General features: G+C 40.4%; 1 protein-coding gene across 2 annotated transcripts in view; it reads right to left on the reverse strand.

The window, feature by feature from the left end:
• The window catches only part of ODF2 (outer dense fiber of sperm tails 2), a 53,457-nt gene that overhangs the window by 16,144 nt on the left and 19,228 nt on the right, over nt 1–18,085 (reverse strand). For both annotated transcript variants that reach the window (XM_089669019.1, XM_089669018.1), the window contains exons 10-14: nt 15,504–15,689; nt 10,699–10,808; nt 8,101–8,236; nt 7,381–7,491; nt 2,888–2,992 (exon numbers count right to left, since the gene is read on the reverse strand). In XM_089669019.1, the coding sequence (XP_089525145.1) occupies nt 2,888–2,992; nt 7,381–7,491; nt 8,101–8,236; nt 10,699–10,808; nt 15,504–15,689 (648 nt within the window). The remainder of the gene's footprint in view (nt 1–2,887; nt 2,993–7,380; nt 7,492–8,100; nt 8,237–10,698; nt 10,809–15,503; nt 15,690–18,085) is intronic.

Below are 18,085 nucleotides of genomic sequence, written 5' to 3' on the forward strand. Positions count from 1 at the left end.
AAAAGCATGACCATAAACACAGTGGGGTGGGACCTCTGTCCCTAAGTGGGCACCAAGAAAAGGTTTGATGATCATTACAAAAATCCTTCTCTTGTTCTTGTCCAATGATGGACACAGAAAATCTTGACCTTCAGCACATCCAAATGCAGTCCAACTGAGGGGTAGGCAACACAGTCAACAACAGCTAACAACCCAAAAAAAGAAGGGGGAACTGCCTGTAGCTCAAAGCTGGCAAAAGCCACACTTGAAGCTGGTATCACATGAGCATGAAATGTCCACCTGTTACAACTCAGGGAAAGTGGAAATGGAAGACTGGGTGGCACCTTTGCAAATCTGGGAAACAGAGGACTGATGACAACAAGCCCAAGCAGTGCTTACTGCCCTAGTGGAGTGTGCCTTAACAGGAAAGGGGGAACAATGGTCTGTCTGAGTTACTTAGAAATTATGGAACCGGAAGCTGTGGCGCCGTTCCTGGGCCCAGTGGGGAGAAAGAAAAAAAAAAAAAGGAAATCCTTATTTCTGAAAGAAGCAGTGGCTGAAAGATACATTTGCATAACATCTCCTTTTGGTGAACTGGAGCCAGAAAGAGGGATACAATACCTGAGATACAGATGAGCGGCCAAATGACAGGGCCACAAATTGGTACTGCAGGGACCCTACAGCAGTGCGTAGGGATCAATGATGTGCTGGAAAGATGGGGACATGTAAGTAAGCATCTCTGACATCCATGGAAGCCAGAATGCGTCCCTGGTGATGACAGCTATTCCATGTGAAATTTTTGGACTTTGGAATGAAGATATCCAAAGCTTTGAGATCCAGTGAATGCCCTCTTTGACCTTGGGAACAGTAAACAGATTGGACTAAAACCTCTGCCTTAGGAACTGGGGCAATGACACTCTGATCCAGAATAGTTGAGAGAGCTTGATGAAGATATGTGCAGTGACACAGGAAGGTGGAAGTTGAGTTACTGATGAAGGGGCAGGGAGCTGGGGAGTCTGTAGCCCTGACATATTACCTCCCACACCAAAGCACCTGAAATGAAAGCTGTATAAGTGTCCATGAAAGTTAACAAATGTCTCTCACTCAGGAAAGTGGGGTGTACCTTTACACAGCGGCAGCATACAGTTTTTCGGCTTCTTCCACTCAGGAAGATGGGTGATATTGTGACTAACAGCATCCTTGATGATAATGTCAACAGCTGGTCTGAACAGAACTTGTCCGTCAAAGGCCATGTGGATCAAACTTTTTTTTTTTTTTTTAACACAAAGGTTCTGCAATTCAGGCACTATAGATAAAGTTCCTCACACATGCAAGAAGTAAAACATGAATCACAGCGTACATTTAATGTTACATCCATCTGCTCTACACATTTTGTAAGGGATTAAAACCTTGACTACAGTCAGATCTCTTTTAAGGTATACTGAACAATCAGACATGGTTTGACAAAGTAAAGTCACAGCCAGAATCAGGGCTCACCAGTGAGAACAGAGCTCGGGAAAGGGCCCCTAAAGACAGGTGTGTCCTCTCCCAAAACGGTGTGTCCTATGAAGGACAATGTCAGATCAACAATGGGAATAGACCACTTCTGCACAAAAACCTCACTAAACAGACACAAGGCTAACCAGCGTTTAGTGCGTGTAAACAACTTATCAGGATGTTTCCAATCTCTACAGAGAAATAATCTGAAAAAGGAATGCAAAGGAAAAGTCTTTGCAGCCTTAGGAGTTTTAAATAACTCAAGACATTAAAAAACAGCACCAACAGAAGTGTTGAAGAAGTGGTGTGCACTGCACCGGTAAGGGATATAATAGAAGTAGATTGACTCCTTGGGGCAAGCTTATCAGTCAAGGCTTGGAGCGACTTAGAATCAGACAGACAGTCTCTGATTTAGATATAGAATCTGCAGGAAAGGGGGCCAGAGCATGCTAGTGGACGTGAGACTGAAGAGCTACAAAACAGCCAAAGAACCATTAGGAGAATGTCAGCTAGAATCTGCAGGAAAGGGGGCCAGAGCATACTAGTGGACATGGGATTGAAGAGCTACAAACAGCCAAAGAACCATTAGGTGAATGTCAGCTAGGGAGAATGTCCCAGTACAGCAGGATTGTTCCCACACCTCCCACATGTCTAGAATCAGACATGTTGCATTGTGGTAGGGCAGTGTATAGCTTCAAAGTAAGAGGCAAGGCCTTAGGTACTCATGGTACCAAAACAGCTGGTAGCAAGTAATGGTCCGATAAGCAAAGCTGAACAAAGTTGCTGTAGGCGGGCAGCAGGAATGGATCGAAGTTCCACGCGGCTATTTTCAAGCAGCAGTGGGGAGAGGTTTCATCCATGCTGGGGGTGGGAGAAGACAGTGTGGTGTGCAAACCAGCAATCCACCCAGCGGATAATGTCATTGTTTAATTCTGCAGTGTTAACCACTTCCATGGGAAAACTGTCCGGAATGAGGAATAAGGCATCCAGCGAACTAAGTAGTTGAGGTAGTACCCAGAGGTTGGTTTAACCAGCCTAGTCACAGAGTCTTTAGAGGCAGGGCAACAGCTAAAGTAATGCCAGAGGCTTTGGACCTGGACTTTTACCACAATAAAGTCTGGAAAATGTCCTATGCAGAACCCAGTGTTTAAAAGTCACAACCCGCACACCCAGTGTAGTGGGGTCTGAATATCAAATGCCAGGCAGATTATACCCACATTGGAAAGCTGCAATTAAGGAGATGAAACTCCATCAGCAATGTAGAGAAGCGTCTTGATTAAAGAAAAAATTGAAGAACAAAAAACAAAGCGTTCAAAAATATTAGTCTGCCTTACAGTTTTTTTGCTCATGTCATCAGTGATACATTTTGACACGATAACCAGTTTCATCTGCACATATTTGTCGGACATACCTGTTCTAGTTCGATGTTCATCTCATCCTTTAGGTTTTTATTCTCTGTGTCAGATCTTTCCAGTTGTAAACTCATTTGATCAGCCTCTTGTCGAGTCTTTTTCATCTGTGAAAAAAGAAAAGTCAAAGGCCAGGTTGAAGCAGACAAAGTCAGCCTGTCAATACACAAAATACACTACTAAAAAAAGAGATTATTTTCTGTGTGGGTGAAGGGTGGCAGGATTTTGTATTTACTGCTCTTCAGATCCCTGACAAGCAGTTTTCTTCAACACAGATCAATGGCCAAACTCCATTCTTTATGGATTCTAATGGAGGATCTATTGGAGGACAGATTATGTGCCCTCTAATTGTTTGTTCAAAGTAATCATGAATGCACTTCTGATTTTAAGGACCAATTACAAGCCAACTAAAAAAAAAAAAAAATGACTTTTAAAGATAGACTTTAAAAACGTTAGAAGTGCTATAAAAACTTTCCATAGCTGTCTGTGTCCCCATTTTGGAGATTCACATTTACTGGTTGTGACTGCTCTCTTTTTACACAGAAATGTCTGAGCCATCACAAGGGTACACCTTGAGTATCTTGCCTCTTGGACTAGTTTACTGCAGGGCTGTCTTAATGCATGGGCACCCCTTAGCTGCTTGGTGGCCCCATGATAATCTTGCCAACTGTCCTGGATATGCCAGGACAGCAACGCTTTTTACTATGCTGTCCTAGGATGGCCTGGGCAATGTCCCAGAACCAGGACTCTGTCCTCTTTATCCCAGTATTGTGCCCCCTGACTCACCCTGTACTGTAGAGGAAGATGAAAGAAAGCACGCACAAACCTTGCGCATTACCTCAATAAATAGTGACTAATTTTATTAATAAGAAATGTACTCACAAAATGATTGTATAACAGGCATAAGTAACCATAATCCAAACAGGGTTACAGGTAAATCAAAAAAGGGGGGGTATGAAGGCTAACGCGTTTCGAAGGGTGCTCCCTTCTTCATTAGAGCTGGGTTTGGCAGATAGAAACTTCAGTATGGCAGAGTTCCCATGGCAAGGAGATATTCAGCCACTGAGTGTCAGTATTACAGCAGTTCAGCCTGTTTAGTGCTGTAATACTGACACTCAGTGGCTGAATATCTCCTTGCCATGGGAACTCTGCCATACTGAAGTTTCTATCTGCCAAACCCAGCTCTGATGAAGAAGGGAGCACCCTTCGAAACGCGTTAGCCTTCATACCCCCCCCTTTTTTGATTTACCTGTAACCCTGTTTGGATTATGGTTACTTATGCCTGTTATACAATCATTTTGTGAGTATATTTCCTTATTAATAAAATTAGTCACTATTTATTGAGGTAATGCGCAAGGTTTCTTTCATCTTCCTCTACAGTTTTATTAAGCTTCCCCAGCTTCATGATAGAGCTGCACAACCTCTGATCACCAGTGGATGAATACACAACACGCTGCTTGTCACTAACGCCTGTTTGATCTGAGTCCTTGAGCGCAGGAGATAATGGATCTTTGGTCACCCTGTACTGTGTCTTTCTACCTCACTACCCCTGTACTGTGCCCTTTGTGTTGATTAGTCTTTATTTATGGCATGTTTTCTTATTTTTTTTTAAACCATTTTTTTTGAGCATACTAATAAATATATGGTTAGTTTTGTCAACTATTTATACTTCAATTCTTGAGAGCAGGTGCGTAAATTGGAGCAGCTGGTAGGGGCCCCAGTGCATTACTTTACCCAGGGGACCATGATGCTTTTCAGATGGCCCTGGTTTACTCTGAGTGCAGCCAGGTTTTGTACTCAATGTAAATGTCAACTTGCACCCTATGGTTTTAGGAAAACTATTTTCTTTTGCATATTCTGATTTATTAAATTTTTCCAATACATTTTACAACAGAAAGGGTTACAATAAAAGAAATCCAAACAGATTATGTACATTGTACTATTTTTAGCAGTGTAATATAAGGTAAGTAGAAAAAAAGTGTCACATTATCCTAAATAGACTGGATTAGGTCAGTATTAAATAATAAAAGTTGGAAAGCCTAATTTTTAAGTGATCCGCCTGGGGGGCCTAATAGAAAAATGTAGAAAAGAGATTTAGAAAAGAAAATAGGGGATAGAGCAGAGGGAGCGGAACAGGAGGGGAGGTATTCCACCACCATTAGCCTATAAAGGTTGGTGATTGTGCTCAATAGACTAAGGCAGCCCACACATTATGCATTTTCTTTATTCAACCAGTGGCTTGATTGAAAGAAATTGTATCGGTTTCCCCATCCACACATTTATTGTGGATGAGGTAATCCTGCCTGCTTTGGTATTGTATTTTGACAGCAGGGAGCCTTCCCTATCAGAATACAGCCAACTATAGCCGGCAGCACTGACCAATCATGGAAAACCCAACAGGCTGGTTGTACACAAGTCTATTGATAGATTGACTTATGTACAACCAGCCAGGACATACATTGATCGAAATTCAGCTGGTTCCTGCTAAACCGGCACAATTTCGATCCATTTATGGCTGGCTTAAAGAAAGTAAGCTGTCAGTCTTGATGGTGATTTAAACAATATACAGGAGGCCTATATAGGATGAAAACATTCAATGTGATTTGTCATCCCTTGCCACTAGTTGCCCCATATGAATTTAAAGGTTTATTACTTGAACCCAGTAAGATACAGAGAATGATGGATGGTCTTTCATGCCAGTGTCTTCTAGCTGCTGTGAAGATTTGGCATAAGATGTATTTTTTAGCCTAACTTACAGAGCCAGGTGTCAGTAAGAGTAAAGTAATTGTGGAGGTGTTGGAGATTGTCACTCCCCAAAACTAAAAAGAATTCCAAAGTTTGTGTATTGAGGCATAATCAGACTGAAATGCTGGCAGTGATACTGATGTATATCCTAAAATGCTTCTCCTGTGCTTTACATGATAGGGAGATCTTACTAGAAAGAATGAATGATTTTCTCATTTTGCTAGAAAGATTTAAATGTAATTCTTGTTCCCAGCATTATTTGTAGGAAGATGTGTTTGGGTGGTTGTCTAGAAAAAGCATGTTGTAAAGACAGGAAATTACTCAAGTTGGGCGAGAATCCTGGAAGGAGTTCTTTAAACAGGGTTTAGGGACTGCCCAGTGAAAAGGGGAGTAACGAAGGAATGGATTTGTCCACATCTAAACCAAGGTAAGACATGGGTAGAAAGGGTGTTTTGTAGTGTAGGTATGGAGGGAAACCTGCAATTATGCAGAATGGTGTGTAGCCTATGGTGGTCCTGGTTGGTCCAGGCTAGAGATGTAAAATTTCAGGAAATGGCAACTGTTGTTTCACAACAGTAGGAGAAAGTCCAAGCTGTCAAAAAGTGGATTGTATCTCAAGTTTGGAGAAGATCCTGGAGTGGCCAGAGGCCCAGATAAATCTGCAGAATGTGATTTGTGCTTTGTGGAGAATAAGAGTTGGTGGGATTATGGGTACAGTGTGCAATGGGTATAGGAATCCTGGAAGAATATCTATCTGTACAATAATCCTAGCAAACCATCAGGACAGCTTCTGCCGATTGCCTAGGAGGTCAGAGCAGAAGTGGGAGCAGGTACCTGTCAAAATCTGGTACCCACTCCCCAAAGATACCAATTCCTCAAGGGGAGCAGGGGACCAGTCCTTAAAGCGGAACTTAAGCTTTTGGGTGGAGCTCCACTTTAAATATTTTATCATCTAAGAACATATGCAGAAGGAAAGGTTTATTCAATATTGAGCCAACTGTGCTCTGAAATGGTAGAACTATTCACATGTTTGAACTCGGTAAATTAGTAGTAGTAATTGTTTTGAGCGATAAGGTAGGATCTTGTAGCTGAGAGTTCCACCAAAGTCTTAGGAGAGAGGTTGGTTTTATGAAGAATCTCTATATTATGGAGTTTATGCAAAGTGTTACTGATTTCCTGTTTTTCTTTAGTCTGGATCCATGCTGTATTAATACTTCCCTGATGACAGCTTTAAGAGTTCTCCACTGAAAAGCGAGAGGGAATAAAATCTTTTTTTTTTTTTTTTTTTTTTTTTTTTTTAATGAACACTTAATTAGTATGTTCTTCCTCTTACTTCAGTTTTTTGCATTTATGATCCAGAACAGATACACAGGTACACTAACTTTTCTCTCACTTTCTTGATCTGCATACTTGTTCTGGATCACGGACTCAAGTTATTAAAGCCAATGGCTCAGCATAATACAGGGGTGGACTGACCATTTGGAAACTCGGGCACTGCCCGAGGTCAGTAGGGGGCCCCATGAGATGCCCCTGATACCTTTATCATAGGCTTTTTTGAGTTTGGGCAAGGACACGGGCCCCATGATCTCCTATTGCCCGGGGGCCCCATGAGTTGTCAAGTCCGCCCCTGGCATAATAGCTAGGCAACTAGCATTGTCAAGAGTCAGCTCTCTTTGTATAGCAAAGCTGGAACTGGTAAAGCCAATATCAAAAGGTAGGGACATGCACAGAAAAGATTAACACAACAAACCTGATCTTTATAGGTATCAACGAGACCTTCATACTGACGCAGAGAATTCTTGAGCTGCTGAATTTCATTATGAGCCATTGTCAGCTTCTCCTCCACAGTGGATAAATGAGTCTACAAAGGGGAAAACAATAAATCAATAAGTAATGGACACACACTAAAATATGCTTAAAGTCCACACTTTATACAATACAGTGGTAGCCAAGGACTTTAAACAAAAGCATAATGCTGGTCCATAGTATTGCTGCCAGCACTCTGTTTTTCACTGTCAGCTGTGAGAGCTGCTGTATGTGCCCGGAGCAGAGCTAACAGTGAGGCAGTAGTAGTAAGACTTTATACACAGGCAATTACAGCCATGGATGAGTAAGCAGTAATACTGTCCTCAGTGTTGCCAGTCCAATCTTGTGTCCATACAGTGTTGTCACAGGAAAGGGGAAGACTGAGCAGTGTTGTGGAAGGAGGGAGAGCATTTAAGCCCACAAAAAGAGGGATCTGATACTCCCAGAAGTGGTGGATCTTTAGACAACCAGATTTTTTTTTTAGAAAGAGATCAACAATAGGTGACTCTCAAATTTTCTCAGTAAAGGTTTCCTTTATAAGCCTATACAGGTGTAACAGAGCAACACAGCTAATAAAAAACAGTGACAAAGTTGTATCGTACTGTCGTGCCTTACAACATCAGATTTGGTAAAAATGCAGAGAAAAGAAGATATATGGTGCAACCTTAAGCTTCTCATGCTCCAGGCGAAGGCTGGTGTTCTCCATAGTCTGTTGGTGAAGTCTGTCCAGGAGAGAGTCCCGCTCAGATCGGGTCTTGTCTTCATGGTTCTGACTCTCCTCCAGCAGCTTGGCCACTCGGCTAATGAAGACAGAAAGGTTATAATGATATACATAGGGGAATATTTATAGAGCCTTATCGCACTCATATCACATACATATCGTACGTATTTACTCTGCACGCGCACACACACACTATTTTTTAACCAAATACCTTTTTAAAATACCACTGAATCAAACCTACAGAAAATTCTGACATAGTTAAAATCATTTAAAATGAATGCAGGCCCTTTGTCATGTGATTGTATTCCAAAAAGAACATAAATTCCTATCTTAATCTGAGGGTGATTGATAGCCACAAATCATGCAAGACTCTTATTAAACTAATTTTCCTTTTATAGGTCACCAGCTATTGTCATTTTCCATTGGCTATCCTCATATCACCCAGATTTAGCTGTTCCCCGGGGACAGGAACAGTATTGGTAGTTGTAAAAACAATAGTAACACTGGTATTGAAGTTATGCTTTAAAAGCATATTTAGGGTACTAATGTTTGAACATTAGTATTCCTGCCCAATATTTATTGCATTTATTTTGCAGGTACTTGTGTTTACACAAGTAAAATAAATTCCAGCTCTCTAACCTCTTTAAATGAACATTTTACATACACACGTGTGTATTTGCATATACGTGCAGTGAATACTGACTGCCAACTTAGATTTCTGTAATTTGTTTCTACTCGTCTATATGCAAACAATTTTAGTGGTTCTAAATAATGAGTTTTTTTTGGATCAGTATAAAAATGCTTGGTTTTTAGGCAGCAGTGTGCAAAAGAGCTTAAATGGAACCAGAGTATCCACCAAGCACCTTTTTTGTTTGGATATATGTAATGTGATGCTGCATACTGTATATGGAGCAGTCTATACACCAGGCAGTTATCAATAAGAATGGAGTCTGACTCCAAGCCAACTAGTCATAGAATTAAAACAGACTTTTTGCACATCTTTAATAGGTATGTCTTCAATAGACACATAGCTGTAATTTTTCCCATTTCAGTTCAAAGTTATTAGTTATAGAGTATTTCACCATAATAATATTGCAATGGATTGCTACTTCACACAGAACACCCAAGTATAATATGGTGTGTCTCTCTCTCTCCAATATATATTTGGACACAGGCACAATTTTAGATTTTTTCAGGTATTTACCAAAACCTATTCAAGCTATAGTTATATAATGGATATGGGCTGAAAGTGCACACTATCAGGTTTAACTTGAGGGTATGTATATCTAAATTGAAGGAAGGGTTTAGGAATTACAGCTCTTAAGAGTAGCCATCCCCCCTTTTTCAAGGGACCAAAAGTAATTGGGCAATTGAATATGATCAAATAAAATGTTCATTTTTAATATTTTGTTGAGAAACCTTTACTGGCAATGACTGCCTGAAGTCTGGAACCCATGGACATTACCAAAGACTGGGTTTCCTCCTTTCTGTTGCTTTGCCAGGCTCTAACTGCAGCTGTCTTCAGTTGTTTTTTGTTGGTGGGTCTTTCTGCCTTTAGTTTTGCCTTCAGCAAGTGAAATGCAAGCTGTCATGTTTCACATGACTGTCATATGCCTTTAAGTGTTTCTATGTTTTGTTTCTGCTCCTCACTTTCCTTTGGTTTAGTTAATGCTGTATAGATAGCCCTCCCCTTTCCCAGAAATGCATTGCAGCTCTAGCCTCATGTCATGGAGCAGGAAACGTTATGATCTTTTGACCTATCGAATGTTCATTGTTGTAAGATTCTCTCAGTTTATGGAATAAACTTCACAAGAGCTACAAGATGTCTTATCGATTGAGTCATTGACTGTGGTATTCAACTGAGGTTGAAGTTATCGCTATCTCATCACAATTGTAAGTTACAGAGATCACACTATCAATGCTTAGATTAGAGAGACAGAACAGCCAAAAGATCAGTGGAATGCTTCATAGGATCCTGGCTATTCAAAGGATCAGTGAAATGTCTTCATAAGAATCCCTGCCAATTTGGATGCACATACCCTCAAATTTAACCTGAGAGTGTGCACTTTCAGCCCATATCCATTACACAACTATAGCTTGAAAATGTTTTGGTAAATACCTGAAAAAAAAAAAAAATTGTGCCTGTGTCCAAATATATATGGACCTAACTGTATATAAAAAATACACACACATACATACTGCACTCTTATAATGCTGTTCAAATATGCTTGGGGCTCCACTGGCTTTGGGACTCCCATGCCCTATTCTTCTTCCGGAGGAAGAGCTCAGTCAGTTGACCTGACCTCCCCTTTAATCACGGAGTGCTCTATGCGGTGTTAGGAAGAGAAAACTCTGTGAAACACTGCATGCTCCACAAAGTGGGTTACATTTTATGAATGGGACATCAAATCACAATGTGATTTAACATTACAGTTTATAATGGAAAGCAAATAGCAATGTATACTCTCCATTATAGAGGTTCCCCCATAAATTTGCCACACTCCTCCAACCCTCAGCTAGCACATTAACCATCCAACTTACTCATTCAGTATGGTAACCTCAGTCTCCAACTGGCTCTTATCTTTCATTAGCATGTTGAATCGGCTCTTCAGGGATTCCATGCTGGACGAAGCAGCGGAAAGTTCAGCATTCTGTTAAAAGAAAGAAAAAAAATTCTTATAGATAAACTGAGAATTATCTGCAGAAAGGGCCTTCCTGAAGTCAAAATGGGTAGTGAGAAGAAATCTCTCCAAAACAAGGGGAATCCCCTCTTGGGGAGTTGTTACATGAATGTATTTCCCCATTGGAAGATTTCTCCTCATCTCCTGTTCTGGTTGCAACCCGTTTTACATTTTATGTTTATTAACTTTATACATTTAAAAAGGAACAGGTGTATCACTGGAAAATTTAAAAAAAATTTTCCCATAAAGTTTTAATTGTGATTTTTAAACATACAGATTATACAAGTTTCACATGAGGCTCATACAAAGAAAAAGACGGAAACAGCCAGTATGAACAGTTAGGCACAATTAAGGAGCAAGAGGGCTCTGTGTGAAAGTAAATTCAGTAGTTTCATCCCAGGTCTAAAAGGATCAGTCTGGGTTTAATGTTGGCATGAATCTGTTGGAACTATTCTGTGCTCACAAAATTAAACCAGAAGGCCTGAACGTTAATCATGGGCATGCTGGAAGCCATTTTATTGTTTATAGTCTATTTTCATGGTTTCTGAACAAAGATTCTAACAGCAGACATTCTTAGTTTCTTACAGCATACTTTCCCAGGTTGTACATTTTGGGGGGGTATGGCTGTACCTGACACCCACAATATAACGACTGAACAATGTACCAATTGAGGAGTCCACGTCTCAGATTAAACAGGACAAAGGACTATTCACAATGATTTTTTTTTTCTTTTCCATGAACAGTTCATATTACAATTTACACTGCATATGGTGCAATTTTTTTTTACTTGATTATTTTAATAAAAAATGTCAATTGTATTATTATTATTGTATAAAGTGAATACTTGACTTAACTAATCTGGGTTTTATATTATTATATTTACCATCTATATAATAAATATATATATATTTATATATTTTCCCCATATTAGTTGGTTTTAACAATTACTAAATATTGGTATATATTTTGGATATTATGTGTTCAACATTATAAATAATTATTTTGCGTTTACTATATTACAACATCTGTGTGGTACGGAAGAATTTAGATATTTAAGAAGTCTCAGTACAAATGACCTCAGCGAATGTCTGCAAGATGTATAGATAGAAATTTTTTCATAATCACTTAAGTTAGGGCTTGACCAATTTGCTTTGAATCTAGGAGCCAGCTGAAAAAGTTAGGAGCCATTTTTGAAAGAACGTAAAGAAAGGGAAGACACCGGGAAGCTGCTTCACTGGTTCAGGGATTTGAAATCCTCGCAGCTTTCTCTCCTCTCCTCCCAGCACTGACAGAATGGGCTAGACAGATTCTGATTGGTCAGCGCTGTCCATGTGATGGTGCTGACCAATTAGAATGCTTCTTGTCCGTATGCTGAGAGGTTCGGATAAGCGATTAAGCCGTAGAGATTTCAAATCCCTGGATCAGTGGAGCGGCGTCCTGGTGTCTGACAGCTGACGGTTGACAAAAGCCCTGGGTTTTGTCGAGCCCTGCAGCACAACCCCCCTATGTCTTACAGTACAGCTCATCCCCCTTCCATATCACACAGTACAGCCACACCCCCCTATATCATGCAGTACAGATACTCCCTGCCATATCACACAGTACAGCCACCCCACCGCCCATATCATGCAGTACAACTCCCCCCCTCCGTATCACACAGTACAGCCCCCCCATACCACACAGTATAGCCCCCCTCATCTCACACAAATCAGCCCCCCAACATTTCACGAGGTACAGCTATCTCCCAGTATCACGCATTACAGCCTCAAATATCACACAGCACAGTCCCCCCCCCCATATCACACAGCACACACCCTCATATCACAGCACATATGTACAGTACAGGGGTCCCCATATGATCAGTACAGTACAGGGGCCCCTCCATACGATCAGCACAACACAGTGGCCCCCACACATGCTCAATGTGGCCCCTTCCAGAAATATGTGATCAGAGCAAAGAGGAACAGTGTGGCCCCCCCATAGGTATAATACAGGGGCTCCATATATCATCAGTGAGCCCCCCTGCCAGACACATGCTCAAATTATATCCAAAATATGCTGAATCCAATTAACTAGGAACAAAAGAAAATCCTCAAGCGCCTGTGTGTGTGAGGGAGGTATCTGCTTACACATATATTGGCTGATATACACCGATAAGAGAGCCATCACATCACATTACATTTTCCTCTTTGGATCACATTCAGCTGCCTCCTCCCTGGCCGGGACATCCCAACCACATATATCCATCCAGAATGGCTCAAATATAATCTGTCCAGGAATTACCAGCTGGTTGTTTTCCTATGTCATTATACCAGCACCTTTTCTGGTTTGTACTACAGCATCATTTTTTGAGTCCCATGATTGATTCAGCATATTTTGGATATATTCTGAGCAATGGACTGAGAGGGAGAAATATTAATGTAGCAGCTGCATTTTTTCAAGTTGCCACCTTTTCTATTTTTTCACTTTCTATGTTTATTCTGAGAGCTCTCCGTTTAATTGATATAATATGATTACTAATGAAACAGTTGCATATCAATGTTATTCAGTCCACTAGATCCATGAGGATGACCTTTGACCCACAGTATTCTTTTAAATGGGTTTATGTATGTGTGTTTATGTGTCTTATTTTTTCATTTTAATCAATATGTGCAGTCAATGATCTCTGTCAGTAACTAAATAACATGTTGTCTTGACATTTTAATTGTTTGGGTTTGAGATGTTGAGCCAAAGACATTTTATTTATGTGAGGAATATCTTCTATGCACGAAAGTAAAAAACATTCTGTATGCAACAGCCACCCTAGCCCCTCTAATACTTACTGTCGAGTCCCATCACGATCCAACGATGTGCTTGAGAGCCTCGGCTCTCCGGGGACTTTCCCTTCTCATTGGATGAGACAGTCAATCACAGACCTAGCAAGCTGCTTGCTCTGGGGGCACTTGGCAGGAAGGAAGGGCCAGGAGCTCTGGCAGGGGACCCGAGAAGAGGCGAATTGGGGCTGTTGTGTGCAATACCACTGCACAGAGCAGGTAAGTAATACATGTTTGTTATTTTAAAAAAAAAATTGCCATTAATATCACTTTAACAATGTGATATCAATACAGGGTATAGACAGTGACATTCTGTAACCCAAGCTTGCTGTGCCAAAACACTAAATCTGTACTAGCTTTTAAAGTGGTTCTACAGCTTTAAGGTTTTTTTTTTACCTTAATACATTCTCTGCATTAAGGTAAAAAAAAAACAAAAAACCTTCTGTGTCCAGGATCCCACCCAGCCCCCCACATACTTACCTGAGCCCGATCTCGATCCAGCACTGTGCATGAGAGCAGCGTCTCTCTCCACTGTCTCCTTCCTCACAGGACAGATTAACAGCAGTGGGAGCCATGGGCTGCTGTTAATCAAATCCTATGATGATGCAGGGGGTGGGACAAAGCCCAGCCGTCTGTGTCTATGGACACAGGCAGCAGGGCTTGGGAACAAGCCACACGAGTAAACCCCCCAGCAAGAGGTTTGCTGGTAGGAGCTCTCAGAAAGCAGGACCCCAGAAAGGGAGGATCAGGCTGCTCTGTACAAAACCCCATCACAGAGCTGGTTAGTATAACATGTTTGCTTTTTTTTTTTTTCTTTGCAAAATACCAAAGGTTTAGAATCACTAAGTAAATATGCATTTTGATAACTGCCCACTGAGACACCAGGCAGGAAGAAATAGTTGGAAGTTTTTAAGCCCTGAAACTTTTTAAACTTAAAAAAATTAAACATGTTAAAAGTACAAACAGAAGACGACCATTTAACCACTTCAAGTCCGGACACTTTTACCCCTTCCTGTCATGCAACACTGTACCCATATGAATTTTTTAGCATTTTTTTGAGACAGATAAAGCTGTATTTTGGTGGTATTTATTCACCACTGGGATTTTTATTTTTTTTTGCTATATAAATTAAAATGTCCAAAAATTTTGAAAAAAAGTGTTTTTCTTATAAAATTTTGCAAATAAATAATCTTTCTTCATAAATCTTGGCCAAAACGTATTCGGTTATCTTTTTAGTAAAAAAACAAAAAAACAAAAAAAAACCCAAAATTAGTTTATAACCAAAAATTATAATTTAAAATCTTTTTTTACATTTTTTTTTTTTATTATTTACAGTTTTTTTTTTTTTTTACATACTGTCACCCTAGCAGTACAGTGTCACCATGGTGACACTGTACTACTTGTGGGTGGTTATGAAGATTTTTTTTTTTCTTCACGGGTTGCTTTTACACCCATAAAGGCTGTAAAAGCAATCATTTCTCATTCTCTCTGGCTGCATTCTTACAGCCATTGAGAAATACTGTGAGAGCTGTGATTGGTCACAGCTTGTCACATGGTACAAGGCTGTTGTCAATAGCCTTGTACCATGTGACCTCTGTGATCATTCACAGATTTCACACGTAGTAAGCAATGATGTCAGAAGAGACATCTTGCTTACTACTCTTCATGTGATCACTGATTGGCCAATCAGTGATCACATGATCGGGACCTTGCACACAATTTTGGCTCTTCATAGCAATCAAACAGCTTGTAATGCTCACTTGGCCACCGTTCATAAAAAACATTCTGAATAATTGCTATGACCAATGTGAACCATTGTCCCCATGACACCGATGATACCCCTATGCCTCACCTTCTCCATAAGTTGTGTGTTGAGCAGCTGCACTTCCCCCTCACTTCTTTCTGCCCGATGTTTTTGGACACGAACGGATCGCTTCAGAGCTTCTTTCTCTGGCTCCACCCGCTGCCTGAGATCCTCTGACTGAGCAGTCATTAATTTCATTTCTTCTTTGTGCTGAGCTTCATTGTGCTCCATATTCTGAATGGACAGATAAATGAAATTATGAAGTATTATTTGGCATTGAATAAATAACAAATCTTGATTGGTCGCTACTTTCAAATTTAGCATTTTTTTTTTTTAACCACTTGCCCTCCTGAGGATTTGTATAGCAGGGACCCAGGATACAGGGGCTCCTCAAGTATACAAAAACTGATTAACCACTAGTAACTAGTAATGGTGGCGATCAGCAACTTATAGTTGGACTGCGATATTGCAGCGGACAATCCGACACTAACTGACACTGTGGGAATCAATGACACTAATACAGTGATCAGTGCTAAACAAATGAACGGACACTGTACCAATGACACAGACTGGGAAGGGGTTAAACATCTAGGGTAATCAAGGGGTTAACTGTGTGACTAAATAAGTGTAATGAGTACTGTGTGTGCTGCTTTCACTATGTAATGTGCTGGATTTTATTACCTTCTTTGCAGGGAAAGAAAATCAAGCACATTGTAGCTGACAGGACACAGCTCTGCCTGGTCTACATAGGCACAGCTGTGTTCTCAGTCTCCTAGATGATCGGCAGGTCCCAGTGCTCATCCATTGGCCAGCACCCACTGACTGGCTTCTGCTGTGACAAATCACAGCAAAAGCAGCACACCAGCGGCGCATGAGCGCGCCCGCGACCAGGAAGTGCAGAGTCACATTTATATACGAGATTTTGCGCAGCTTGGCCACCCTGTAGCAGTAGAACTCCTTTGGGACAGTCGGCAAACAACAGAAGCCAGAAGAAAAATTAAGCTGGTGGGAAAGGGTAGACCTAAGGAGTGATCATATAGCACCAAATCACTAATACTTTACTGAACACCCTAGGATTTCAATCTCTAACCGAGGAAATCTATAATATAAATTTGTAATAAATGTAATATAGTCTTTTACAAGCAGATGTGTACCCTGTTCTTAACCACCAGAAATTAAAACTCATGTGAATACCTTTAATTCAATCTTTTTTATCATAAAGGATATGAAAAAGGTAGATGGGCATTCATATGAGGTTCACATACACTGTAAAATGATCAATAGATAACTGATGGTTACAAGGCTGCTCCTATTTTTTAAACGTTGCTGATCCTCTTATCTCACTGCAAGTCTGCGGGGTCTGTTTCTTCAGTCTCTAATACTGAGAAACACACAATCTGTTGCTTAGATTTGAGTCACATAAGGGAGAAGAGATTGTTTTATTAATGGCAATAAAGATGTACTTTTTTAAAATCAAAATTGTTATTTGATTTGGCAGTGCTAACACATACTATACTGATTCATGTCATATGTGAATTTTTATTTAAGGGGTTGTAATGGCAAATTTTTGTTACCTTAATGCATTCTCTGCATTAAGGTAAATAACCTTCCAATAGCAGTGCCCCAGCCCCCCTCCCTAACACTTACCTGAGTCCTGTTATCTATCCAGTGCTGTGGCTGGCTACCGGTCTTCTCTCCCCACTCCGTGCTCTCATAGTGAGAGTAGTGGGAGCCATTAGTTCCTGCTGCTGTTAGTCAGATCATGAGAGGAAGGAGCGAGGGCCGGGCCAAGCCAGGCTGTGTGTGTCTAGAGACGCACACAGCCAGCACAGGATCGAATCTGCACATGTGCCCCATAGCACGTTGCTTGCTATATATTTTTTTTCTTCTTCTTTAAGAACCTTTACAATGACTTTAAAAGGTCCACTTTAAAGCTAACTCACAACAAACACCTAAATACAAAAGGAGCTGCTAAACCTACCAAAGCATTTGTATTTCTGTCTGTCCACCTGATTTTTGTGTGCTGCAATTCAGCAAAGCTTACAGATATTGTCCCTCTCCTCAGCCATTGACTGGACAGACAGAGAAGCAGTAGTCTGGTGAGCTCATCACTCTGCTGTTTTGCGCTTTCCCCTAATCATCAAGTTACTTATTAACCACTTGCCCTCCTGAGGATTTACCCCCCCCCCCCCTTCCTGACTAGGCCATTTTTTGTGTTACGGCGGTACTTTAACTGACATTTTGCACGATCATGCAACGCTACACCCAAATTAAATTTACGTCCTTTTTCCCCACAAATTGAGCTTTCTTTTGGTGGTATTTGATCGCCTGTGCATTTTTTATTTTTTGCACCGAAAATTTTTAGAAAAAAAAAAAAAATTTGACTTTTTGCTAAACATGTCCAGTAAAAAAAATAAAAAACTAATCAAATTTTGCCATAAATTTAGGCCAAAATGTATTCTTTGCTAAAAAAAAAAAAAAAAAAAAAAATCCCAATACGTGCAAATTAATTGGTTTACGTGAAAGTTATAGCGTTTACAAAATGACAGTATAGATACTGGAATTTATTTTTTTTTTTTACTAATAATGGCAGTGATCAGCTACTTATAGAGGGGCTGCAGCTGGCATTC

This window comes from Staurois parvus, unplaced genomic scaffold (genome assembly GCF_062004578.1).
Source record: "Staurois parvus isolate SC_StPar_1 unplaced genomic scaffold, SC_StPar_1.0 ptg000068l, whole genome shotgun sequence".
Classification (NCBI taxonomy): domain Eukaryota; kingdom Metazoa; phylum Chordata; class Amphibia; order Anura; family Ranidae; genus Staurois; species Staurois parvus.